Here is a 26,791-nt window from a genome sequence, read left to right on the forward strand (position 1 = left end):
GGACTGGAGCTCTGGTCCAGACAGTGCCCAGCTTGGCCTGTGTTTCTTCTCCGTGGAGGGTCTTGTGTTGAGGAGAAAGTTGAGGCTCAGGGTCCCAGCCTGGGGTCAGGAGGGCGTACTGGCCCACAGGATCAGGGGTAGCCATACTTTACTCCTCAGGCTCCCCGTCTAGAGTCTGTTCTGTTTGCCCATTGTCCCGACTAGCTTCCCAGCAATCCCCAGGGATCCTCCTGTGTCTGCCTCTCCAGGGCTGGGTTTACAGTTATGTGCCGCAGTGCCTAGCTAATGTGGGCGCAGGGGATTCGAACTCAGGCCTTCATGCTTGCACTGGCCAGCATTTTCCTGGCTGAGCCATCTCCTTAGTTCCAATATATCTTACATTGTTTATAAAATATATGTATATGTGAAGAGAGTGTTTAATTTCCTTTCATCCACATCTCTATAAAAATTAAGAAAACCAATTAAACCAGGACGAACCTTCCTGTTTCCCTTTTCTCTCTGCCTGCCCTGTTCCCTTGTGTGCAGGCGCTGGGATTTCATATGGCCCTTCTTGCTCAGAGTTTAGCAATCTATCCCTGCCAGTCAGATCCTGCCCAGGGAAGGCCAACTGTTAACAGCCAGCTTCTAGGGAGTGCAGTTCGACTATGACTCCCAAACACAGAATTAGTACATGTCCAGCAGTGTGCTCCTGGATGTGTGCCCCAAGACCTTTACAACAGGTCTTCAAGCATATGAATGTGGGCAGCAGCTAAGGTGGAAATGACCTATTCGTTCATTAGCAGATGAAGGGAGTCGTGGGTTATTGTATGTGTGTGTAGTGTCTACACATGCAATGGAATATTATTCAGTCCTCAAAAAGAATGAAGTACTTATATGTGTTCCAACATGAATGAATCTCAAAAGCATGATGTTAAGGAGCTGGAGGGATGGCTCAGTGCTTAAGAGCACTGGTTGCTCTTGTAGAAGACCAGGGTTTGATTTCCAGCATCCACATGTCTGCTCACTGTAACTCCAGTTCTGGGCACGTGATACCCTCTCTGGCCTCTGCAGGTACTGGGCATGTATGCGGTGTGCAGACAAGCATGAGACAGAGCACTCATACACATCGAGGAATTGCATTTTATTTTTACTAACAATTAAGAAGCTAGACACAAGTGTCCACAATGTCCATTTGAAGGGAATCATAATCAAACCTGAGTGTTGACAGCCCATGGCTGAGCCTTCCTGCTTCCAGGGGATGGCTGAAGGAAGGGAAGGGTATTAAGTGGGAACCCCTTCTCCATCAGAGCATGAAAATGGTTGGGAACTGTATAGAGGCCGTGCCAGGTCCAGGTCCTCATCATCTGTCCTCCTCTCTTGGTGCTGCGGGGGCCACAGCAGCCCTGGACCGACCCCCTTAGCTTGAAGCTGCTCATTCCCATCCCTCCCTTCTGTGCCCTGAGCTCTGCTCCCCCTGCTCAGCCCCCACCATGTGTCTGGTCCTTGTTATTATTGAGACCATTAGTTCAAAGCCACACAGACCTAGTACGACCCTGCCTCCAAACATTTGGAGTTTCTAAGTATGAATTTGTAGGGGGGCACCTTTCTTCCCAGTGCATTAGACCCCACCATGAACTTTGATTCTAGAGGAGTGAGCATGGGAAGGGCGTAGTGGTGTATGCCTGCAATCCCGGTTACTCAAGAAGCCAGCTTCCAAGCTATCCTGGGCTACAGAGTGAGCTGGAGGCTCCCCTGGGCTACAAGATTGAGGCCAGCCTGGGTCACTTAGCAAGACTGTCTCAAGCTAACTAAGAAGGGGCTGAGGATGCACCTCAGCAGTAGAAACACCTGCCTCACGTGTGCAGAGCCTTGGGTTCAGTCTCCAGCAAAACACACACACACACACACACACACACACACACACACACACACACACACACACACACACACAGAGGTGGGGGGAGAAACTAATTTATCAATCAGTTAGTTAAAGGCCCATGCGCAAGCTATCCACTCCTCCTCTAGTTCCTTTACAGGCTGAGTAGGAAGCAGACAGGTCTGGATTAGGGGGCCTGCCATGTGGCTCAGTGGGTAAAGGGGCTTGTTGCAAAGCCCGAGTACTTGAGTTCAATCCCTGAGACCCACATGGTGGAAAGAGAGATCTGACTCCTGCAAATTGGCCTCTGACCTCCACACATGCACACACAGAACAAACTAGTGTAGTATACATTTAAACAGTCTTAGTGAAGTGCCCGCTGGGTGTCTGCTGCTGTTATAAGCACAGAGTTGCTCCGATGAGGGAACAGGAGTTAGGTGAAGCCTGGAGAGGGTAAGCAAGAACTTGGCCAAAGTTTATAAAATCCCAAGTTACAGAAGCAGGTGCCTGACTCCAGAGGTCATCCTTCATCTGACAGCTCCGCAGGGCTTTCTGTTCAAATCCTTATACAGCAAACAAGAAAGTCAGCAGACTCAGAGAGGTGGAGAAACCTAGCCAGAGGCCGGGCTGCCGCCGTCACCCGGCTCCCTGCAAGCACAGGTGTCCCCACCCTCTGTCCCCACCCTGAACAGTTTTCTTCATAGGAAAGAGGTGAAAAAGGAGCAGGTGCAAAAACAGCCCCCCCCCCCCCCGCCCCACAGGACTTGGAGTGGGCTGAGCTGGCTTTCTTCAGTCATGAAAACCCACATTTCAGCCTCCCAGAATCAAGGTCCTATTGACAGAGCTAAGACACTGGGCTGCCTGCAAGGTGAGAGGCAGAGGTGTAGATGATCGGTCTGGAGAATGTGTTTTCCTCCACTTTCACATAAGTGATGGTGGTGATCAAGGGGAGGGAGCCGTCATTAGGGCGCCCTCCTGCTAACAAGGATGGGGGGCAGGCAGGTAAAGGCAGAGGGGGTGTGGCCTGGGGCACATTCAGAGCCAAACTCTATAGAAAATCAAGGCAGGTGTCATGGCGCGGCGGGGGGGGGGGGGCTCTGAAAACCTCTCTGATTGCATCCACACCCCTCTATCAGGCCCGATTCCCATGCCTCTTGATTTCCCCAGCCCTCAGCCATGTGGCTTTTGAAAACCTGGGGCGATTATACCTTCTGCTTTGGTTTGCTGAGTCTGAGGAACCTGGGTGCTTTTTTCTCCTCTGTAGCTGCAATCAGGTGTTTTTTGAGCACCAGCCCCGAGCGAGCGCCTTTGCCAGCCCACACCCATTTTCCACAATTAGCTAAGGTTGCCTGCTTACATCCCCGCCCCCTCCCCGCCCCCCAGTTACAGGGCTGAGTCGTGCATGACACCTGGGAAAGGTAGTTTCTCTGGGAACTTGTGGGGAACTTTAAGAAGCCAATGAGCCACTTAGCTGGTAAGACCTGAAGCTGCTTGACCACACTGGGGAGGTCCTTGTGAATAGCAGGCTTGGCATTGGGGTGCTCAGGGTCCCTCCAGGCAGGAACGAATGCAGATGGGCTTCTTGTAACATGTCCTTAGTCCCCACTGCCTTGCAGGTGTCTCTCTCTCCACTGTACCTACTCTTGCTAAGACTCAGGTACCAGACCGACCGCTCCAACATGGAGGAGGTTGTGCAGTGTTTTCTACTCTTCCCACGCAATGGTCCTCAGGTAGGAGAAAGGCTGGCCACCCCAAAGACCCGCAACAGTGTTTGGAGGTGCTTTCATGTGTCACAGCTCACGGAATGGGGATGCTGCTGGCCGCTCATGGGTAGACATGCCAGCTGCTCAGTGTTCTTCTACAGTGTGCAGCAGGGCCCCGCCCCGAATGTCACTAGTGCCAAGGCAGAGAAACTGATGCGGAGTAGTGAATCTCCTTGATAGGTCCCAAGGACAGTTGCATGGAAGTCATGCTAAACTTGTTAGAAAATTGCATTTTGGGGTTGGGGATTTAGCTCAGTGGTAGAGCGCTTGCCTAGCAAGCGCAAGGCCCTGGGTTTGGTCCTCAGCTCTTAAAAAAAAAGAAGAAGAAGAAAGAAGGAGGAGGAGGAGGAGAAGAAGAAGAAAAGAAGAAGAAGAAGAAGAAGAAGAAGAAGAAGAAGAAGAAGAAGAAGAAGAAGAAGAAGAAGAAGAAGAAGAAGAGGCGGCTGCTCTCAGGGGGAGGGTCCAGCAAGGGGTGGTGTGTGCAGGGTGTGGAAGGGGTTGAGGGTGAGCGCAGTGCATGTGTGCATGGTGCACACATAGAAGTCAGGAGATAACTTCAGGTGTGGTTCTTTGCTTCCCATCTTCTGTTTGAGACAGGGTCTCTCACTGGTCTGGAACCTCACAGAGTGGTCCAGGCTAAGTGGCCAGTGAGTTCCGGAGATCTGCATGGCTCTACATTCCATCACACCATCCCTAGGGTTACAGACTCATGTCTTTTTGTCCAGATTTTCCTGTGGTCTCTGGGGAGGCCAGCTCAGGCCCTCACGCTTACCAGGCAACTGAGCGGTGAGTGGTGTTCTAAGGAGCCCAGTGTTGACACAGACACACGGCACGTGGGGATCATTAGCCCAGGGCTAAGAGTGGGTGAAATGCCTGGAAATAGTTGACCTGGGGGTGCAGGCTTGCCTACCCAGCTCTTTAGGAGGCCAAGGCAAGGGATCACAAATTGAAGGCAAACTTGGGCTACAGAGTGAGTTCGAGTCTAGCCTGGGCAAGTTAGTGAAACGCTTTTTAACCAGACTTGACTCTCTGCTTGTCAGTGTTCAATAGGTTTTGTAGTTTACAAAGTCCTTGGCAGGTGGTTTTTCTGTTGAACATGGAGTGGGGAGCAGGATGGCGGCTATGTGAAAAGTTTGAAGAATTCAGGCAGGGCCAGCCTGCTTTCTCTGGGTATGGAGTTAGAGTTGAACTTTGGGCACATTCCTGGGTCTTCATCTTGACTCCAGTCCTTGTGAATAGCTTATCCTTTCCTGGCTGGCTTCTGTCGCTGATCCTCAGGTGACAATAAATATGAGAGGCAGCCATAGGATCATTGTGGGAATTACCTAGTAAGACTGATAAGGCCCATCAGCAGCTGGCCAGTAAGAGTGGATGCCTCAGAACAACTGTTAGGAGTTTCGGTTTTGTGTGTTGGGGGGTGGGAGGGGACAGGGTTGTCTCACTACATAGCTCAGGCTATCCTTGAATGTATTCTCATCATCTTCCCTCACCCTCCTGAGGGCTGGCGTTTCAGTTGTGAGCCACCACATCTGGCAAAACAACTGCTTTAGTGTATGAAATAAAGATTGGCTTGTGTCCGAAGCAGCCGAGGGGCCCTGATGATGTAGCTATACCCCCGGTTTCCACGCTTTCCTAATGAGCCAACTTCCTCCTGCATCCGGCAGACCCTCCCTGTGGATGCTCACGTGTGCAGCTAGCTGCTCATGAGCTCCTGGAAGGGGAAGAAAGAAGGAGAGGGGAGGGGAGAAGAGGGGAGGGGAAGGGAGGGGTGATGAAGATCCCAGGGCTTTTCATGAACTCTGATTGGCTGTCTTGAGTTGTATGCCTCTGTCTGAACCAATCATCACAAGAGTTCAGAAGTCAGACTACCGAGCCCTTTAGTACACCAGGCAGGAGGATGCTCTATCCCAGGTGATAGGGGCTCAGTCTGCCTCAGCTCCAGATGGGTTCCCCATGGGGAATCCAGCTGTCCTTACTAGGAAAGGGCTATGAACACAAGCCATATCCTGCAGCCAGAAGATTTCTCCGGTCCTGCCAGGCCCCGCTGTCAGGATGCATCTCTCCCTCCCACATCCCTCAACCGCTTAGTCCCAAGTAAACACACAGAGGCTCATATTATTTACAAACTGTATGGCCTAATAGCTCAGCCTTCTCACTAGCTAGCTCTTACAACTTAACCCATGTCTATTCATCTATGCATTGCCACATGGCTTCGTGGCTTACCGGTATTTGCACATCTTGCTTCTCCTGGCAGCATCTTGCAGCGTCTCCTTCCTCTCCTTTCTCCTCCCCCTATCTCTCTTGGATTTTCCTGCCTGGCTCCATCCTCCCTGCCATAGGCCAATGCAGCCTTATGTATCAACCAATCAGAGCAACACATATTCACAGTGTACAGAAAGATATCCCACAGCAATATCCAGACCCAAAGAGCTCTGTCCCCTGGAGGGACATCCCTAGGAAGATCAAGTTGTGACTCTCTTCATGGTTGTCCAGTCCCCATTTAGAGATCTGTGTATTAGTTGGTTCTCTTGTTACTGTGACCATACGATCTGGTAGAAGTGAGGGAGGAAGGGCCTGCATTGGCTCACAGTTTCAGGTGGTCCAGCCTCTGGCCCTGTGGCCTCATGGGCTTGGGCAGAGCATCACGGTGGTGGTGGCGGCAGCGTGATGGGGAGCTGGTCACATCACGGTCGACAGAAAGTCACCAGGGATAAGATACTCTGAAGGACCTTACCCTAGTCCTTTAGGTCAGTCTGACCTGCTGAAGTTTCCACAGCCTCCCCAAATTGGGCCCACTAGCTAGGAACCAAGGTGTGAGCTTGTGGAGGGCACTTCCTGTTCAACCCACCACAATCTGTCCATGTGTTGAATCGAAGATCAAGGTTCCCCCTCTGGGCATTCAGGCAGAGAATTCTCAACACCCACTCTGGCCACGTGGGGCTGGACAACTCTTCGTGGCGGGCTGTTATGTTCATTTGTAAGATGTTGATCAGTGTGCCCTGGTCTCTACCCATCCTTACCGCTCCCCTTGGAGTTGTGACAACCCCCAAATGTCTCTGTATATTAGTGACTGTCCCTGAGGGTCACATTCAATAATGACAAAAACCATAGGTACGGTTTCTTTCTTTCTTTTTTTTTTTTTCATTTACCAAATTTTATTTTATTTTATTTTTTATTATTATTTTATTTTGTTTTACAACACTATTCAGTTCCACATAACAGCCACAGATTCCCCCGTTCTCCCCCTTCCCGCCCCCCTCCCCTTCCCCCCAGCCCACCCCCCACTCCCACCTCCTCCAGAGCAAAGCCCCCCCCCCCCCGAGGCATCTGGGCAGTGGTGCCGCGTCCTGGGCTCATTGTATGAGTTGGCTGTTTGAAACCTGGGACTTCTGCAGGGACTCTTGGCTCGGTCTGGGAGGAGGGGACTGGACCTGCCTGGACTGAGTCTGTCGTGTCGATCCATAGGTACTGTTTCTACGTCCTCTTATCTGTTAGGGTGAGCATGCTTACTCTTAACAGTCAGCTTCCCTTTTTTATCTCTGGGTTTTTGGGGACTGGGGCTCCACCTCACTGTGCTATTGATGCCTTTGGATGTTGAACACACCCTGTCGGAACAGATCTCTAGCCCCAGTGACCTCACTTGCAGAGCTTGCCACGGCACCCGTCATTTCAACAGACATCCTCGCCGCCTCTCAGTGATGCTTAAGAGAGACACACTTTGGAATATGAACACCCTGACTTGACCTTGGACTGTGATCCATCAGTATGCCGTCTCTACAGCAGCCACAAAATATAGATGGCGTGACACCTCTCGGGTCAAGGGAGGCATCGATTGCCTAAAGCTCAGACCCAGTGGTGCCTAGCCGAGGGTCCCTGATAGCTGGGTTCATCGGCACTGTCCCCATGGAGCCCCGTAAGGCAGTAAATTCCACGGAATGAGCCTGTGTGGGGAACATCTCCTCAGCCCTTTTGTCCCACGGACGATTAACTTCCACCAAACGTTAAGTCGAAGGTGGCTGCATAATTTAAAACGTCACATTTCCACTGGGGAGAATTTTCAGCTCAGACAACTCCAAATGGGTCTGATTTAAGTTCCATAAACTCAGTTCAAGGCAATAAATGTGTGAGTAATTGATGATGTAGCGTGTGGGGAACTCGGGCCCCATCCATCACTCCCAGAGAGCCAGGGCTGTGGACACGCTTCGAGGACAGGCTGATAGGAGGGGGATAGATGGCTGGAGACTCAGACAGCTCTGTCCTCCCCATAACTCAGGGATGCGTCCCCCCAGTCACGGCCTCCCTCCCCAATAGTCTCTTCCCGTGTCTTGTCACCTCCAGCCAGGGAGAAGGCTGCTCAGGAACACTGGCAGTGAGATACCTCAGTCACTGCTCTTTTTTGTTGCACGCCTACTGTGTGCTGGTTGTTTGCATAGTCCAGTGTCCAGCACTGTGAGATGGTTTCCCCCTCCTTGTGTTTTTATAGGGAAAGAGGTCCAAAAAGGGGAAGACCTCAGATGGCGGAGTCGGGACAGCATGGAGCCAGCCTTTACGTTCTGCTCCATGCTGCAAGCCAACCCCACGCTGCCTCCGAGGACAAAGAGGGTCTCTGTGCTCTTGGCGGTGGGAGACTTCCGATTGCATTGGAGTCTAAACACCCCATCCGACTTGCACATCCATGCCTGGGCTTCAGGGTCCCCCTCTCTCTGCCACGCCCCAACCCGTCACCTCTGTTACCGTCATTGCTGTTAGTTTGATTTCGGCGTGCGACCATTTACTATTGAAATGGATGGGGACCCCAGGCCGGCTGCCTTTATCCCTTCATCGGTACGTTTGAGATGATGGCCACCTGGGCTTCTGTCTGTCAACTCTCGTTTTATCCTCATTTACGTCCGAGCCAGGCGCAGCGAGCCAGCCTCTTCCCATTCATCATCATCACTCGTCAGGTTGAGGACACGGTTGGGAGGTGGCTTTGTGCCACCAGCCCGGCCCGGTGTTTCTCAGAGTCTTCAGGATGCCCCCGCCCTACTCCTGCTTCTCTCCTGGGAGAATGCACAAGCAGGGGACCCCCGGCACTCAGCCCTGCTGTGGGTCTCTTCTCCTTCCAGAAGATCTAATCAGACAGTAGAGTCTCGGAGCATTCAGCCATGGAGCTGTGCCATGGGGGGGGGGTTCCAGTTCATGTCAGTGTCAGAATGTCATTGTCCTCGGGGGGGATCCCCAAATGTTACTTTTCCTGCTTGTAAAATGAAACCACAAGGTGGTCACAAGGTGGATCATTCATTCATTCATTCATTCATTCATTTCACAAATACCTGTAAAGGTGCTGCCCTGAGCCCGTCATGGCCATACTTGTTTATTGAGGATACAGGGGCAAGGAGAGTGATGCAGACTTGACTGTCGGAAGCCTTCACCAGGCAAACTAATGTAGACCCCTCAGGCGGGCAGCCCACAAACGGGTCAGCGTGTTAGAATTGCTAGTGTTAAGGTTTGAATCTGAAATGTCCCCCTCCATGACAGCACTATATAGGGACCCTATGGAGCCATGAGGAAGTGAGGCCTTGTTGGGGGAAGTATGCCTGGGGACCAGGATGTAGAGCTCTTGGCTACTGCTCCAATGCCACGCCTGCCCGCCTGCGTGCAGCCACGGTCCCTGCCATAACCGTGGACTGAGCCTCGGCAACTGTAAGCAAGCCCCCAATTAAATGCGTTCCTTTTCCGGAGTTGCCTTGGTCATGGTGTCTCTTCATAGCAATAGGAACCCTAAGTGAGACAGTAAGGAAATGGGTGCAATTTTTAAAAAAGTCTTAAAGCCAGATGGAGCAGTGTACCTTTGAAACCCCAGCACTGGGGAGGCAGAGACAGGTGGATCTCTGGGGCTTGCTGGCCAACTAGTCTAACCCACTGGGTGAAGTTATACCCCAATGAGAAGACCCTGTGTTAAGAAAAGAAAAAAAAAAAGAGGTGACTGGCATCTGAGAAATGACAGCCAAGGTTGTCCTCAGGCCTCCAAGTGCATGTGCGCATGTGTGCAGGTTCGCTCCACACACGTGCACACACACACCTGTGCCATCATAAACACACACATACACACACACAGCTGCTTCGGGTCATGATGAGAATATAGCCCCCAGAGAATGCCAGGCAAAGGCTCAGATGGTAACAATGACAGCCTTCACTTAATTCTGTCACATACTTGGGGGAGGAGCTGCCTCTTTTCCTAGCCACTGAAGTACCTACCCACTGTCCCGGAGGCCTTTAGGATAATGACATTGGATTGTCCCACGTTCCAAGGTGACACAAACCATTGCCACCAACCACTTGCCATTTAAGCAGGACCTTGCCCCCAGGGTGCTAGGTGAGTGGTCCCTCTCCAGCCCCCCCGAATTCCCTGTGGACAAATTGATCTCACGAGTGCTTCCCCAAAACAGAACGGAGCAGGGCTGACTGTCACCCTCAGGAGTTTTTCTAGATTTCTAGATGTTAATATTTGATTTCCATTGCTGTTGTGAGTGTGTCCTCTCGGTCCACGGAATGAGTTTGACATCTCAGCATGTCCCCTTCTTCTCTTCAAAGCCTAGCAGTAAAAACATGAGGCGGGAGAGTGGATGAAAGGCAGGCTTCCAGATGTGTTGTCTGTCTTCAGATCCCGGGGAAGACAGCTCCCTCTGCCCCCTCCTGTCCTTGGAGCGGCCCCTCATGACCTCATGTTTCTTACCGCTCCTGCTGGCTCCTGGCCACCACTGTCCCCCCAGTTTCCACCACCTTCTGTCACTTCCCCACCTGACCGTTGACATCTTCGATTCTCCACCCATCATTCCCACAATGGAGTGATGCCTTCTCTGTCCACAGGTTTGGTTTATGGAGACTTAAGGAGGGGGACAATTGGTGGTCAGGATTCAGAGGCCAGGTGGCAACAGTCGTTTTTAAAGGGAGAGGGTATCAGAATAACTGTGGTCACACCTTCCTGCGAGATCCCAAAGTCATCTCTCAGTTGCTCCACCTTGTTTTTTCCTGTTTTTCATCTAAATTTTTTTTGAAAATGTCATACGTGAGTACCCTTTTTACATCATTCCACCCTCTACCCTGTCCAGTTTTCCATGTGTCCCCTCAAATTCACAATTCTTTAATTATCATTGTGTGTATATTAATGTATCAAATGCATGTATACAACCTACGAAGTCCATTTAGTGTTGCTCATATATACGTGTGTTTAGGGGTGATCACTTAGGATGGGTAATCTGGGGGCTCAGTGCTGTGGATATCATTCTGTATAAATAAAACACTGATTGGCCAGTGGCCAGGCAGGAAGTATAGGTGGGACAAGGAGAGAGGAGAATTCTGGGAAGTGGAAGGCTGAGTCAGGGAGACACTCCAGCTGCCGCCATGATGAGCAGCATGTGAAGATGCCGGTAAGCCACGAGCCACATGGCAAGGTATAGATTTATGGAAATGGATTAATTTAAGCTATAAGAACAGTTAGCAAGAAACCTGCCATGGCCATACAGTTTGTAAGCAATATAAGTCTCTGTGTTTAGTTGGTTGGGTCTGAGCGGCTGTGGGACTGGCAGGTGACAGAGATTTGTCCTGACTGTGGGCCAGGCAGGAAAACTCTAGCTACAAATAATAAGTATTTGTATTTTTATTGGAATAAAAACAATGTTCCCTCTCTCCACAGTCATTGACTTCCTATAGCTATTTGTCTAGGGGGTGAAGCCTCGGGAGAGATTTCCCTCATCCACACTGGCACGTCCTCTGGTGGTGTTACTGTGTAGATCTTGTTTAGGTGACCCCATTGTCAGGATGACATGGGGGCAGCTGCCCTGTCAAACCTAGAAGACACAATCTCCCAGCAGGTGTCTGGTCCTCTGGCTATTACGGTCTCTTTCCTCCCCTTCCATGATGTCCCCTGGACTTTAGATGTAGGAGTTGGGTGTAGATGTATCTGGTGAGGTTGGGCACCCCCTGGGAAGTTGTCTCTGCATTTTGACCAGTTGTGGGATTTCCATAGGAGTCTCCATCTGCTGCCAAAGGAAGCTTCTTAGGTGTGGGGTAAGGGTTGGATTTACGCGTGAGTGTAAGAAGTATTTAGACTTCAGTTAGCAATTATTTTGGTTTAGGAAAGGGGCAGTAGAAAGCTCTCTCTAGGGCCTATGACCTTAACCAGCACCAGGGTGGAGGGGAGAGGTGGTACAGACTGGATAGAGACCCTCCCGTGATGTCTTCTTGCTACACCCTCTTCGCTTGGGATGGGTAATCTGGGGGGCTCATTCCTGGAATAAAACAATTTCCCCTCTCTTCCGGTTTCTCCCTCCCACACACCCCCATCGTCCACCTACCATTTTCTCAGTGGACTCTCTCCCTCCCTTTCCGGTCTTTCCAGGGTAGTTTTCCACACTCCCGGAAGGCATCTATCTCCTTCATCCCCCTTTTTCCCATAGCCACCGCCCGCCTCCGCTGGCTCACATATCCTCAAGGTCCTTTTTCTCCTTTGATAAAGTAACAACTAGAAAAATCTCATTAATGAAGCCAGACAGCAGCGGGGGAGAGTTAATGTCCCCGTTCCCCTGCTCCGTGAGTTGACATGATTTCAGCAGTGACCTGTCATCAGGGATGGTGGTGTCTCCAGGAGGATTCTACCAGCAGACAGCAGGGGACAGGAAGAACGCAAGCCGAGCTGGGCAGGGTGGTGCAGGCCTGTAATCCCAGCACTCAGCAGGTGGAGGCTGGAGGATCGGGAGTTCAAGGCCATTGTCAGCGACATGAGACTCTGTCTCAGGAAAAGGGGGGAGGGGAGTAAAGAAAGGAGGGAGGAAGGAATGAGGGGGAGAAGAGGGAAAAATGGAGGGAGGCACAGGCTAGCGTCTGTGTTCAGGTGGTATATGTTTGTGCATGGTCATGTGTGTGCATGTACATGTATGTGTACTCCTGTGGAGGTCAGAGGCTGGTATTGTGTCTTCCTCAGTCACACTCCATCTTAGTTTTTTTTTTTTTCTTTTTTTGAAACAGGGTTTCCCTGGGTAGTTTTGGTTCCTGTCCTGGAACTCACTCTGTAGCCCAGGCTGGCCTTGAACTCACAGAGATCCGCCTGGCTCTGCCTCCCGAGTGCTAGGATTAAAGGTGTGTGCTGCCACCGCCACCACCACCACCACCACCCAGCTCCATCTTAGTTTTTGAGAAAGGGTCTCTCACTAAACTTGGAGCTTGCCTACTTGGCTAGGCGGGCTGGCCAGCAAGCCTTGGGGATCCCCCTGTCTCTGCCTACCAACCCCAGTGCTCCAGTGACAGATGCATACTGCTGCACCCGGTTTTCTACATGGGTGCTGGGGATCTGAACTCAGGTCCTCGGGCTTATTTAGGAAACACCTTACTAACTGAGCCCCTGGGGTTAACGTTTTGGCTAAGATTCCTGTGAGCCTCCCTGTGCCCAGCCACTGCTAGGTTAAGCAAAGAGAGGACACCGAGGACTCATGTAGATTTGGGGTTGGTCATTTGTCAGAGTTTCCACCAGCAAGTAGTAGAAATGGGCATTGAGTCAAGGTCTAGTGGCCCCAAGGTGGGGCTGGGGAGGGAAGACGTCTAATTAGCTAAGGAAATGAGTTCCTCCCGGGATCGGTGAACTTTTTCTCCAAGAGTCCAGTCACTGGTGACTATTTTTGACTTCGTGAGTTATATCGTCTCCGTCATCGCCTCTCGAGTCTGTTGCAAGCGAGGCAAGCGAGCAGCCACAAACAACACGTCAGTGTCTGAGCGTGGCTACGTGCCAATCAAAGTGTATTTCCGGAACCCGACAACAGGCTTCATTAGACTCAAGGGTCAAGTGTACTGACCTCTGCCCTAAATCACAGTTGGCGGGGAGAGCGCTGCCACGTTCCCACTGGCCTGTGGATTCTAGAGGAAGAATGATGATGCTGATGAGCAGGCCAGTAGCAACAGTGCGTCAGGCTTTGTGCCGAGCGACTTCTAATCACAGCCCCCTCCATCCCTCTAAGAGCCCCGCGAGGAGACTCTATGATTCCCTTTTTATGTCAGAGTCGGGGAAGTAAGGGCGCCGAGGTCCCTCGGTTTATCAGTGACGGAGCTGATGTTGGTCACACATCGGCTTACTGGAAAATTCCCTGCTCTTCCCTTGAAGTTGCACTGGGTGAATTGACGCCTTGGTAGGGCTTTTTCTCTGTCTCCTTAGGAGTCTCACGTTCAAGGGTAGGTCTCCATCTTAAGCCACACACATGGAGCCATTGGCTTGACCTCAGCACCTCCATTTATGTGGTGTTGGGGTTTGGGTATGCAATGTCCTCTACAAGCTTGTAGGATTGAATGTTCCAGCCTCAGCGGGTGGAGCTGTTGTTTGGGAAAGCTGTAAGGTCTTTAGGAGGTGTGGCTTGCCTGGAGGAAGTGGGAGTTAACATGGATAGTCCAGTTCCACTTCCTTTCCAGACTCTGCCTCTTGGTCCTCCCGGATGTGAGCAGTCCTCAGCAGCTGACTGACGGCCCCGCCCTGCATGATGGGAACCAGCATCAGCTCTTCCTTCTCTGTGTTGCTGTGATTTGGTCGCAACAAGGGACAATTAACTAATAACCCCCTGTCCCTGAATGGGTAGCATCACCGTTGCCCCTTGCTTGGCCTCAGTGCCACAGGGAATCCCAAGGAGCCCCACCTCAAATCCTTGTGAGCAGTTCCGTCCCTAAGGGCCACCCACCTGTATCTCATCCAAGCGTCACTGTCAACCTCTCCTGCCACAGAATTTCCTCATCGCACAGTATCAAAGGCCGCCTTCCTGGTGGCGTCTCCTGTAACTGTGACAAGCCACTGAGGGAAAGAAAGGCTTTCCTGGGGCTCATGGTTGGAGGCTGTAGCCCATCGTGGTGGGGAAGGAGAGGAGAGTGAGGCGGCAGGTCACATGGCATCTGCAGTTCGGAAGCACAGAGGACTGCTGGTGCTCAGCTCCATTTCCTCTTTGTCCCTTTTGATTCAATCTGGAACCACAGCCCCCCAGGGGTGGCACTTCCACCACGTTCAGGGTGGGTCTCCCTCCTCAGTTCAACCTCTTTGGAAGGACCAACATGGGTATGCCCTCAGGGGAGCTGCCTAAGTGATTCCAAACCCAATCAAATGGACTGCGAGTCTTTTACAGTTATGAGTGTGTGTGTGTGTGTGTGTGTGTGTGTGTGTGTGTGTGTGTGTGTGTGTGTGTGTGTGTGTGTTGTGTGATTTCTTTCCTGCCTTGTAGGGATTAAACTCAGGTTCTCAGGCTTGGTGGCAAGCACCTTTGCCTGCTGAGCCAACTCCCAAGTTTATTGCAATTCAGTTTGAGGACTCGGGGTTGGTACACATGCCGTGGCGTGGATGTCGCAGTCAGAGGCGAGCTGGGGGAGTCTGGTCTCTCCTTCTTCCATGTGGGTCCCAGGGATAGAGTTCAGGTGGTCAGGCTTGGGGCCGCAAGCACTGTACCCCACCAAGCCAAGCCATCAACCGGTCAGTGACATTTGGCCGTCGCTCCCAGCTTCTTCGGCACAGTAGCCGGTGCTGTGTGGCCCCCATATAAACTTGTCAAGAGACTTCCGTGGTGGTGTTTGAAGCTTGGAAAGTGGGCTGTATTTGTCTCAGGAGAAAGTTAGGTCTAAGTCGGCGAATAAACTCCACTCAGCCCCAAAGTATCGCGGAGCTGTAACCTTTGGAGACAGCACATAATTAAAATGCTTTTAGATCTGATGTATATCATATTTGAATTGGATATTAAAGCTAAGAGAGTTCTCGGCCGCTGTGTGAATGGTATGGGCAGCTTTAGTCAAGCCTTGTGAGCACCCCAGATAAATCAGTGGGACTTGGGCTGGCACCTAGCCCGTGGCCTCAGAAGGAAAGTTTCATGGTTTAAGTTTTATGAGTTGCAGATGTCTTTTGGGCTCAAAGAATTTTCTAGTCAATTTGAATGTGGCTAAGTTGTCACTGAATCCATCTCGTCCGTGAAGGGAAAGCTGAAGAATAGCTTGAAACTTTTATTTCATTTATGATTTTCCCAAATCGGCTCTCTGGCTCTTGACTGGCCTAGCTCCGATCTCACCTTCCCTGCCTGAAATGCAACCATGGGATTAGATGGAATCCTGAATTTAAATCACATAACCCGTGTCCCTCCATACAGTGGGGGCTCAATAAGTGCCGGCTGTATGTATTAACGTGTTCAGGTCTTTATCTCCATGGAAATGGCAAGGGATTAGGAATGCCTCATCGCTACAGGGGCATTAAGAGACTTCCATGGACTCTAGGAAGGCATGGTGCTTAAAACGATCTCCACATTTGCATCAGAGAAGGGACATGGTGATAGATGGCGAGCGTGGCTGAAGATTTATAGGGACTGACTTCAGAAGTCCGCTCAGCTGTAGGACTCCCAACAAGTGGGCTGTGCTTTGTAGCCTGTAGACACAGCTTTCCAGGGGTGTGCTCCTTCCCAGGGTGGGGGTGCCGGCTAGGGAGGCTTCGGGTCTGCCTGGCAGAAGTGGGTCAATAGGAACAGTGCTGAAGGTCATAGCCCAGCCTCCATTTCTTTCCGCTTCCTGGTCAACTGCAAGACAGCTTTCTCGGCCACATCCTCTGCCGTGATGGACTGAGACCACCCCCCCCCCCCCCCAGAAACTGGGAGGTGGATTCGAATCGTTCCTCCCTGAGTCTTCTGTCAGGGACTCTGCCACAACCGTGTCCAAGGAGTAGATACAGGCTGAGGGAGTCCTGCTGATGTCTGGGACAGGCACCGTGATTAAGACTTTCCATTGATGCCGAGTCCAGCGGCCAGAGTTCTGTGCACATTTTTGTGCCTAGCCTTCCAATTGTCCAGTGAAGCAGCTGTGAGGACACTGATGCTGGAGGGCTGTTCCCAGCCCAAGGACTCACCACAGGTCACATCTTAGATCTGCCTCAAATTGCCCATCTCTAAAATGGCATCTAAAATCACCATCTTTTCTGACATACCAAGGATTCCTTTTCTTTTTCCATTTGTGTTGAAGCTGATGTTGGGAGTCAGCCTTGGTCACTCTTTTTCCTCACTGAGGTGGGGTCTCTCAATCCAATCCAGAGCTCACCCACATGGCTATTCTCTGGCCAGCTTGCTCTGAGGCTATCCTGTACTCTCCTCGGGATGCTGAAATTACAGGCAGGATCTACTCCCCTTGGCTACCAGGAGCTCATATACTTATAAATGCTAGGCACAGCCTGCAAATATTCTAGTGTTGGAGTCCAGGTTCCCATTGCCTTAAACCCCCAAAGTCTGGACTGTTTTGTTTTCCAAAAGGGCGCTCTCTGGTTCAGCCATTTGCTTTTTATTTCCCCAGGAGAAGCTTAAGCGTAGAAAAGTTGGCTGTGCAGTTCGTTACATCCCAGATTCTTGAAGCCACATACCTGGCACAGTACTGGAGCTGTGAGGGCTTTGTACCACTGCTCTAACAGATCACCACAAATCCAGTGGTTTAAAGACCACGTACGAGTATTCCCCTTATAGCTCAGAGAGTCATAAGTCTGAAATGGGTGGAAGCACTCCATGGTGGAAGCAGGTGCATTATGAATTCAAAGCTAGCCTGGGCTACATAGCAAGCTTGAAGCCAGCCTAGGCTACCTGAGACCATCTCAAAAACCCGACTAAATCAAGCAAAACAGAATGTTTATAAAACTTGGACATTTTATCAACGTTGGCCCCATCTGTTCTTGGACTTCCAAGGTGGTCTCAAAGGCTGTGGCTCCTGGGTTGTATCTCCTGTTCCATTTGGGTGTGTGTGTGTGTCTTAAAGGCTTTCTACAGCCAGACCTCAGAACAAGGACGGTCTTCCTCCCAAGTCTCCCTCTTTCCATGTGCTCGCGTTGGAAATATCTTGAAAGAGGCATCTATTTTTCTTCCCCTGAGATGAAGGCAGCCGCGCTGGGCAAGACTCTGCCTTGTTATCAGAAAATTAGGGTGGGAAAGAGGTTTCCACGCAGCTACGGAGACATCTTAATAGACGCTTTGGTTGTTAAGCAGAAGTTCCTAGATGGGTTTAATTGCCGTAAATGTTATTTGCCTTCCCTGTTATGATAAGGCCTCGAGTCTCCATATCTCTTTCCCCCCTCCCTCTTCCCTGTCAACCATTTGCCTTTGCTCTGAGGCTCGCACTGGCAAGTTTAGTGAAACTCAAACAAAGGAAGCAGAGAGAGGCCGCTGGAGTTCGAGTCTCACGCCCACAGACGAAGCCGAGCCTAGGGAGCGAAGCCTCCAGACTAATGAGGCTTTGCAGCTTAATGCAGTTGACAGGATGTACCCCTCCAGCTGAGCCTGGAACGGGAAAGCCAGTCCCGGAGCTTAATTGCTTCTGCCCTGGGCAAAGGGGACGGATGAGGACTAAGCAAGACACAGAGCTAATGGGAGATGCTCATAGCCCAAGATGACTCATTCTGTGCCCGAAGGAGCCTGGGGGCATCATCTGAGATGCTTTATTGGGCGGGGGGCAGGCAGTTATAGAAACTTCCAGATCAAGAGTCCCAACCTTGATGTAACTGATACTCGGGATGTTTTAAGTTGTTGCGTGTATGGGGAAAGTTCTCACCTATGTATTAAGGGATGCTGAATAGAGCCTCTGGCTTTATCCCACTAGCTGCCAGTAACAAACTCCCAAGCACAGTATGATACCTTCAGAATGTCTTCAGAAATTTCCAAATATTTCACGGGAGCTGGGGATCTGAACTCAGGTCCTCATGCTCATACAGTAGGCACTTTACCCAAAGCACCGTCTCCCTGGTCCCTTTAGGGAGTATATTTACACATGCTTCTCCTAGCACCTGGCTGTGTGACCTTGACTAGGTCAGTGCACCTCCTTGAGTTCCCTGGCCTTCCTTTGTACAAAGGGAATAGCTACGGCACAGGATGCAAGGAGGCATAGCTTCTGGCTTTAAGTACACACAGAAGATTTCTTGGCACATACTAAGTGTTCAATAAATTGTTTCTGTTGTAAGAATCTTGGTTTCATCAAACTTGTGCTAAGAACATACTTACCCCTAGGCACTATGCTCCGAGGTGAATTCAAAGGTGTAGATTTGGTTCTTGCTTTTGTAGAGGAGGTAAATGTATACACGACATGTGAGGGACTACCTCCTTCCTCACTCATGGCAGACATTACTAATCAATCTCGAGACTTGTAAGGACTACCTCCTTCCTCACCCATGGCAGACATTAATAATCAGTCTCAAGACTTGTTAGGAGTACCTCCTTCCTCACTTATGGCTGATATTAGTAATTAATCTCGCTGCTCTTCCTCTCAGTTCTTCTCAACTAACCTTTGTCAGACATTACTAATGGCCTATGAGTGGACTCTCATTCAGTACTTCCTGTTTTGTAGATTACTCACAGGAGATTGACCTTCCTTTCCTGTCCAGCCTTTCAGAGTTAATGAGTAATGTTTTTCTTCCTGTGTCTGATGTCAGTCTACAAGAGGAGTTGACATGGAAAAGTTTTTTTTTTTTAATTTTTAAAAATTTTTTCTCTTGCCAGGCGTGGTGGCGCACGCCTTTAATCCCAGCACTTGGGAGGCAGAGGCAGGTGGATCTCTGTGAGTTCGAGGCCAGCCTGGTCTACAGAGTGAGATCCAGGAAAGGCGCAAAGCTACACAGAGAAACCCTGTCTCGAAAAAAACAAAAAAAAAAAAATTTTTTTTTTCTCTTTGCATGTCTGTGTGAGGGTGTCAGATCTTGGAGTTACAGACAGTTGTGAGCTGCCATGTGGGTGCTGAGAATTGAACCTGGGTCCTCTGGAAGAGCAGTCAGTGCTCTTAACCGCTGAGCCATCTCTCCAGCCCGGAAAAGTATTTTTAAAGAACATCATTTTTTCTCATTTTCTATCTCCCTCAGAAACTGGATGAAGTAGTAAAATGGGCTGTGTTAGTTAAACATTCTGCAGGCTGGGGGGCTTATGACTATCACGCCACCTCCTCAGTTTTCTTCAGCATTTGGGGCTTGGAAAACCATCGGCTCTTGCCAGAAAAAGGGTCCCAGCTTTGCAAGGGCGGCATAGAGATCTCGGAAACAGCTTTCAGATGACTGTGGCCATCACTAGGCAGAAGAGAGAGATGACCAGGGTTAAAGGTTCTCCAACGTGTTCTGACATGCCCAGATCTCCCAGTGAGAGCGACACTCCATAACAATGGCTGTGAAAAATGAGGCACACATCTGCAGCCCTGAAGTCCCCAGCAGGCTCCATCCATCTGGCTGAGAAGTGGGCGCTGGCGTGGGGTTGGCCACTTGCCTCTCTCCCTGTCTGTCTGAGGCAGCACTAGTTCACTCAGCTGCTGTTTTATGTCTAACTGCCTGCAAGGTCTTCCAGGAGGCTGGTGAGCGGGGCGGGCAGCAGTGGAGGTGTGCTGGGGCTTATGCTCAAGGTCTCAGAGGACCTAGAACTTGGTCATTTGCGACGATGTGGTTTTGCTCCTATTTGGCCTAAGGCATGAAAAAAAATGAAAGAAAGAAAAGAAAAAGCAGGACCAGGTACCCAGTCTGAAGTCTGGGTGCTTTATTGTTTTTCTCATTCTTATTTGTCCATCCGTCCATCCACCCACCCAGCATTATCCATCCATACATGTAGCCATCCGCCTATCCATCTATCCTCCATCACAAACCTCCTTCATCCATCTACCGACTTAGCTACCCATCCTTTATCCATCCAGGTATCCTTCCTTCCTCCATCCCGTTCACCTAGACATCCTTGCACTCACTTGCTCATTCTAGTTATGGGTTGAGATTGCACACAGCTGGACATTCTGAAAATCGTTATCAGCAATATCTGAAGAGCTTTCTGTTCAGCTTTGTGTTTGTTGGTGTATTACTTTTTGTTTGTTTGTTTGTTTGTTTTTTCCGAGACAGGTTTTCTTTGTGTAGTTTTGGAGCCTGTCCTGGATCTCACTCTGTAGACCAGGCTGGCCTCAAACTCACAGAGATCCACCTGCCTCTGCCTCCGGAGTGCTGGGATTAAAGGTGTGTGCCACCACCGCCCAGGCTTTTTTTCTTTCTGAAACAGAATATTACCCTGCAGCCCAGGATGACCTTGAACTCATCATTATCATCCTGCCTCAGCCTGAACAGTGCAATGACAGGTGGGCTTTCCCATACCTGACCTCAGTTGACATATTTGATGGCATCTGCTGCCTGCCCTGCCTGGGGAGCCTCCTGTGAGTGGAGCCCGTGACCCAAACTGGAGCTCTACCTGGCGTGAGGCCAGTGGATGGGGGCTCCCTTTTATTTCCAGCGCCCAGGTAGAGCTGGCTCAGCCCTTGACCTTCCTGTCTGTTTTGTCTCCTCAGACACACTGTCTGTACCACGGTGGTCACCACAGATCCCACGCAGAGACCTTGGCAACTCCATCAAGCACAGGTAGGTAGGAGGCTGTGCCTGTGTGTATGTGTGTGGGGGGGTAGGGGGTGCTGAACCTATGGGTGCCAGGAATGTGCCCATCCCCAGCTTCCACACCACCACACCCTTCTGTCTTTTGTTGGATTGAGGTGTCTGCATCATACCCTCGCCCTTATCAAATCCACACAGGACAGTTAAAAAGCAGAGGTCTTATGCTCAGACTGACCTGAGTTCTGTTTTCCTCCTACTAAAGCTTTGTAGCCGTGAGAAATTGCTTAACGTCTCTGGACTCCATTTTTTTTAAATGTCATTTTTATTATCAAAAAAAATCACACGGCATACAATGAAATAAAGGAAGGCCCTGGGATATCATAATCAAGACCTTTAAAGAAATAACATGAAGCCGGGCGGTGGTGGCGCATGCCTTTAATGCCAGCACTCGGGGGGCAGAGGCAGGCGAATCTCTGTGAGTTCGAGGCCAGCCTGGGCTACCAATTGAGTTCCAGGAAAGGCGCAAAGCTACACAGAGAAACCCTGTCTCGAAAAACCAAAAAAAAAAAAAAAAAAGAAAAAAGAAAAGAAATAACATGAAACTGTACATCCATGAAACAGGTTTAGCAGGTTACAGAGTGTGGCATCAAAGTTAGAGAGAAACTTTTTTTTTCCTGTAGGGATAAGTTCATACATTCTACCTACAAAATGAGACGGTATATTAAGGGCCGTACACACACCTCACTGTATCATAAAGGACTTCAGGCTCCACGTGGGGGCTCTTCACCCGGGAAACTCATTTAGATGGCCAGCTAAACTCATTTTTAGAGGTTACCCCAGAGCAGGGGGCCAGCAGGAGGCCTTCCCCAGGATCCTCCATGGCCTAGAATTTGTTTCCAACAACTTCTTGACTCTCTCAAATTCAGCTTTCTACATATGGCCGCAATTTCCTCACAGACTCACGGGGGGGTGGGGGGGGGAGGCGCAGAGTCAGACCAGGATGGGGGAACTCACTGATAGATGAGGAGACTTAGGCCCTGGCAGATGAGGGAGGGGACTGACCGGTAATTATAGCATAATTAGCTCGGCCCCTGTGATCTGAGATCCCCCCTGGTGAGTTTCTGTACCCAGGGGAGCCAGCTGGATGTTTTGCTTGCTCCTTCATGGAGCTATCCCTCCAACTTGCAGATTCCCAGTGTCCGTGCTGTGGGACATGGGTCTGTGTCCCTGGGGAGCTGGCCAGTTAACAGAGGGACCTCAACAAGCCCCAGAGGTCTGTCAGCGGGCTGCGGGGAGAAAACCCAGGCACAGACACACACAGCCTCAGCCTGGAGCAAGGCTGCACTCACCCCGAGACAGCTCATCATCAGTTCTTAAAGAAAAAAAAAATGTCACAACTGGAAACTGGAAAGACCTTGATGGAAGCCGTGAGATGTAGTGACAGACAGGTCCGTCCGTGACTAGAGGCTGATCTGTGGAGCGAAGAGGACTCAGATGAGGGCCTTTTCAAATGTTTATTGGTTCAGCTCCACCCCTGGGTTGGCCACAATCCCTGGTTCAGCTCATCCCTGGGTTCAGTTCCCCCTCTGTATCAGATGCCTCTCTGGCCCAGCCACCCCTCCAGTTTGGTCACACTGTGGCTCAGCCACACCCCTGGGTTGGCTACCCTTTTGCCTCAGTCTCACCTGACTGGCTCTACCCTCTGGGCTTTCTTACCATTGCCCTGGTGCCCCACCTTTGGATGCTGATGTCCAGGGGAGTGAAGCAGGCTGACCATCTCCGGGCCCCATAGCTGGCTTCCTAGTGAGGTGACAGCCCCTTGATGGGTGTTACTCTTCAGCCTCACCCTGCATTCCCCCCCAACCCCACCCCAGGCTAGATGTCAGGAATGAGAGACCCCCCCAGCCTTGAAAAGAAACATGTGCTAACATCCCATTCCCTAGGTTGTCAGGTCTAGTGGTATACACTAGCAGTCCCAGCACACGGGAGGGTAAGGCAGAGAGTTAAGAGTTCAAAGATAGCCTGGGCATCATGAAAAAATCCTGTCTCACAAAAAACACCCACCACCCGCAGCAGATCTCACTCTGTCATTGGAATTATCACAGCAAGAGCCAGGCAACAGGACAAAGCCAGGCAACCCAGGGGACAGGCCAAAGCTGAAGAGGGGAGACATCTGCCAGCGGACCCTCACACCTGCCCCCCCCCCCATTCCTGCCTTGCTGCCCGGTGGGTCTTTTGCCATCTCCTCCCCTGAGCTGCCCCAGCTTGCAGAACAGACCCGATAAGCCCTGCTTATCCCAAACCCCAAAGGGGCTTAACTAAGCCCAAGTCCAAAGCTGGAGAGGGAGCATCAGCAAGCCAGCATCTCCGTGGTGAATATTGCTGTTTGCTTAGCTGTGGCAGCTCCAGGCTGAAGCTGGCTGGCTGTGCTCGAAGGGCTGACCCAGATCCCAAAAGAGGGGATGGCAGCGGAGGGGAGCCAGCTTCCCCCCTCAGAGTTCTCCATCTCTGAGTTACATAACCTCCAAGGTTCCCCTTTGGCACTCGGAGGAGGCAGTGGAGATTACATACAACCATTGCCGAGGGTGGCACAAATTGAAAATTAAAATTAACTGTGACCCGGGAACCTTCAATACTTTTGCCGGATCCAGCCGCTCCTCTGTCTCCTATCTCAAGGCGGGAAGCACAGCCCAGCACAGGAGGGGTGATCGGAGAGTTAATCTGATGCCTTCCAACTGGCCTTGGTGACCTCGCTGTGTGGGGACTTCCACACTGTATTTGCAGCAGGTGACGGTGACTGGGGGAAGGTGAACCAACCGAGGGTGTCTGAAGAGGCAGGCTTTCATTGGTCAGGGGCAGCTCTCCTCTGCTCCTGAATTTGGAGGTTCACTGCTCGCTTATAGAATTGAACTTGCAGGCCACCTACGGTGTTTGTCGAGTGAATAAATGACCATAATGAACACTCAAGGTAATGACTGACACAGACCGATTCATTGAGCGTTACCTGTGTGCCAGGTGTTAGGACACCTTCAACATATAACCCCCGAGGTCGATGTCAAGATTACTTCCACTTTATAGGCAAGGATACTGAAGCTTCCTGGTTTAAGCAAACTTAATTGAACTTAATTATCACCTGTTTGGAACAAGCAGGACCAGAATCCAGGGTTTATAGGCTTCCCGTCATCCCCTCTTGCGGGATCTAGGGGTACATCTTCCTGGAGATGGGCCCACGGCCACTGCCTCACCTTGGACATCTCCCCTTTCTTTCTTACAGGTTTTCCACCAAGTACTGGATGTCTCAGACGTGCACGGTCTGCGGGAAAGGGATGCTTTTTGGCCTCAAGTGTAAAAACTGCAAGTGAGTGATTTCCCTTTAAAAGACTTTTTACAATACCAGATATCAGGCGGCGCTCGGATGGGCTTTGGCACTCTCCAGGGAGTTGTGAGTTCTTGACCCTGAGGAGAGACATTTGCTTTGTGTTTCAGAAAGGGTCCCAGGTGAAGCTGTGTGTTTGGGTAGGGTATCGAGGAGAACGGTTCTGAGTAAAGCCAGAGCTGAGAAGAGACGGTAGAAGGCTAACAACACCATGTGCTGGGGCTCGTGGGGTCTCCTGTGCTCACAGCCTTTACTGTGGTTTTGAATGTGAAGTGTTTCGCACCGTCTCATGTTATGGGATGCTTGGTCCCCAGCTAATGTTTCGGGTCCTTTCGAACATGGGGTGGGGGCCTGGCTGGCAGACATTGGGTTATAGGAATAGGGGTTAACTGTTCTAGGCCAGCTCCCCTTCTGCCCCAACTCTGCTTCCTCACTGCTGCTATGACACGACCTCATGCTCCCACCACCAGGCTTTCCTACCGTGGTGGACTGTGTCCCCTGATTTCTAGTTTCTCCACGTATTCTGTCACAGAAACAGTAACTAATACAGTGTCAGAGGTTAGTGTCAGCAAACTTTTCTTTTTTTTCTAAAGTATTTGTTACAAAGCCTGTAACAAATACTTGAGGCTCCATGGTTCTCGGGAGCCTTCATGTTTCCCTTGAAGCTTCTCAAAACTGATTCATGTATTTTGAAAGTAGCCACAGACAGTTCAGAAAGAGTTATGGCCATGGATTCAGTCCAATAAAACTTTATTTATAAAAACAGTGGATAGCCTGGCTCCAGTCCTGTGGCTTGCTGATACCTTTGGTAATTTGCAAAGTTCTTTTTCTTCTCTTCTTTCTCATCATGCACTGTCTCCAAAAGGGTGCTATGACTTCCCCATTTTATGTCTGTAAAAATTGTGTCTCGACTTGGAAAAGTCCCAGCTAAGAAGTAGGAGGGAGGATTTGAACTCAGGTCCCTTAACTCCTGCTCCATTTCTCTCTATGGCTTCATGTTGGATGCTAATTCTGGTTAAGAGGTGGGAGCACCCAGACCTCCACTCCTTCCCCCTTCCCTATAGATGTTCTCTGTCATTCTGATGGGAGGTTAGGAAGGAGGCAAGAGAAGGCATCGGCACCAGCCATGGGCTCTGGAGGCACAGTAAACCAGGTTCAAATCCTGTTCCTGCCACTTAGTAGCTGTGTAAATAACATGGGCACATCACCGCATATATTTGTCCTCACATTTGTGTGTGTGTGTGTGTGTGTGTGTGTGTGTATGCACACATGTATTAACTACCTACTCAGGTCCAACAATTACAAAACAGAAACATTTGACTATGGAAAAGATAGGGGTGGACATGTGTCTGCTTGATAGGAGACACTTAGTAAGAGTCTCCCCTGCCCCCCCCCCCCCCCCCGTGTGTGTGTGTGTGTGTGTGTGTGTGTGTGTGTGTGTGTGTGTGTGTGTGTGTGTCCTAGGCCTGTTCAGGCATCTTGCAGAATGCCTTTCTGGTGGCCTCACCTGAGTAAGTCCGCCACACTGAGCTCCCTGCTAGCCTGGGCTATGGGGAGAGTTAATTATTTTCAGCCCCTGGGGATCGGTTGGTTCCACGGTCTAAGGGTGATTGGGATAGTAATTGCTGAATATTAGCATTTGGAACTGCTGTCTTCTGTGGTTCTGGGCTCTCAGGTGACCCCCCCCCCCCAGCTTCCCGACTCTGAGATGTGCATGGGCAGGTGCTTAGGTCCGGCTCAGAGCTGCCCGATCCCCCCAGTGCAGCTACTGCCTTGGAGACATCTTGGCTGTATCAATTCATGCTGTGTTCTGTGGGGGGGGGGAAGGGGGGATGGCTTTCACATCCTCACACTTGCTGCCTGGAGGCTTTGAAGTCAAGTAATTAGGTGACAGGGACGCAGCCAGGAGTCAGCAAGGCTGAACACTCCTCAAGCCTTTTCAATTTTCAGCACTAGAGGTGGGACCCAGAGGCGGCCTTCCTCCCTGTCTTCTGTTCAAGGAATTGTAATGAGCAAAGGCTGAGACCCTGCCAAGGGTTGGGAGAGTGGGCTGGGGACAGGCCGGCCGCGTGGAGCTGAGGCTCTGGAAGCCACCACCAGCACTAAGTTTGGGTCCCATTTCTGCTTGAAGTCTTAAGAGGCCTGCAATGTTGGGATTTTTCTCCTCTGAAGAGCAGACATGATAGTGGCGCCCATCACTGGATTGCACGAAGGAGTCACCGAAATGCCCTCGCCTCACACTCTCATCAGGGACCATTTCCCCCAGTGCCTCTCACATCGCCTTATGCAAAGTAGCTCCTGGCACATGGAAGGGCGAGGTCAGAATTCATGACTTCACCAATGTGCTCGACCCTTCTGGCTCTAATGATTGCTGCTGCAGCTGGCATGGTGTCCGGGTGTGCTTTTGTCCCAACCACATACCTCTGTCGGCTATGACGGGAACAGGAGCCAGC

General features: G+C 50.7%; 1 protein-coding gene across 2 annotated transcripts in view; it reads left to right on the plus strand.

The window, feature by feature from the left end:
• Ksr2 (kinase suppressor of ras 2) overlaps positions 1-26,791 on the plus strand; it is a 382,435-nt gene that overhangs the window by 241,544 nt on the left and 114,100 nt on the right. For both annotated transcript variants that reach the window (XM_015997400.3, XM_076561093.1), the window contains exons 6-7: positions 20,923-20,992; positions 24,237-24,320. In XM_015997400.3, the coding sequence (XP_015852886.1) occupies positions 20,923-20,992; positions 24,237-24,320 (154 nt within the window). The remainder of the gene's footprint in view (positions 1-20,922; positions 20,993-24,236; positions 24,321-26,791) is intronic.

Source organism: Peromyscus maniculatus, chromosome 23 (genome assembly GCF_049852395.1).
Source record: "Peromyscus maniculatus bairdii isolate BWxNUB_F1_BW_parent chromosome 23, HU_Pman_BW_mat_3.1, whole genome shotgun sequence".
NCBI classification, from domain to species: domain Eukaryota; kingdom Metazoa; phylum Chordata; class Mammalia; order Rodentia; family Cricetidae; genus Peromyscus; species Peromyscus maniculatus.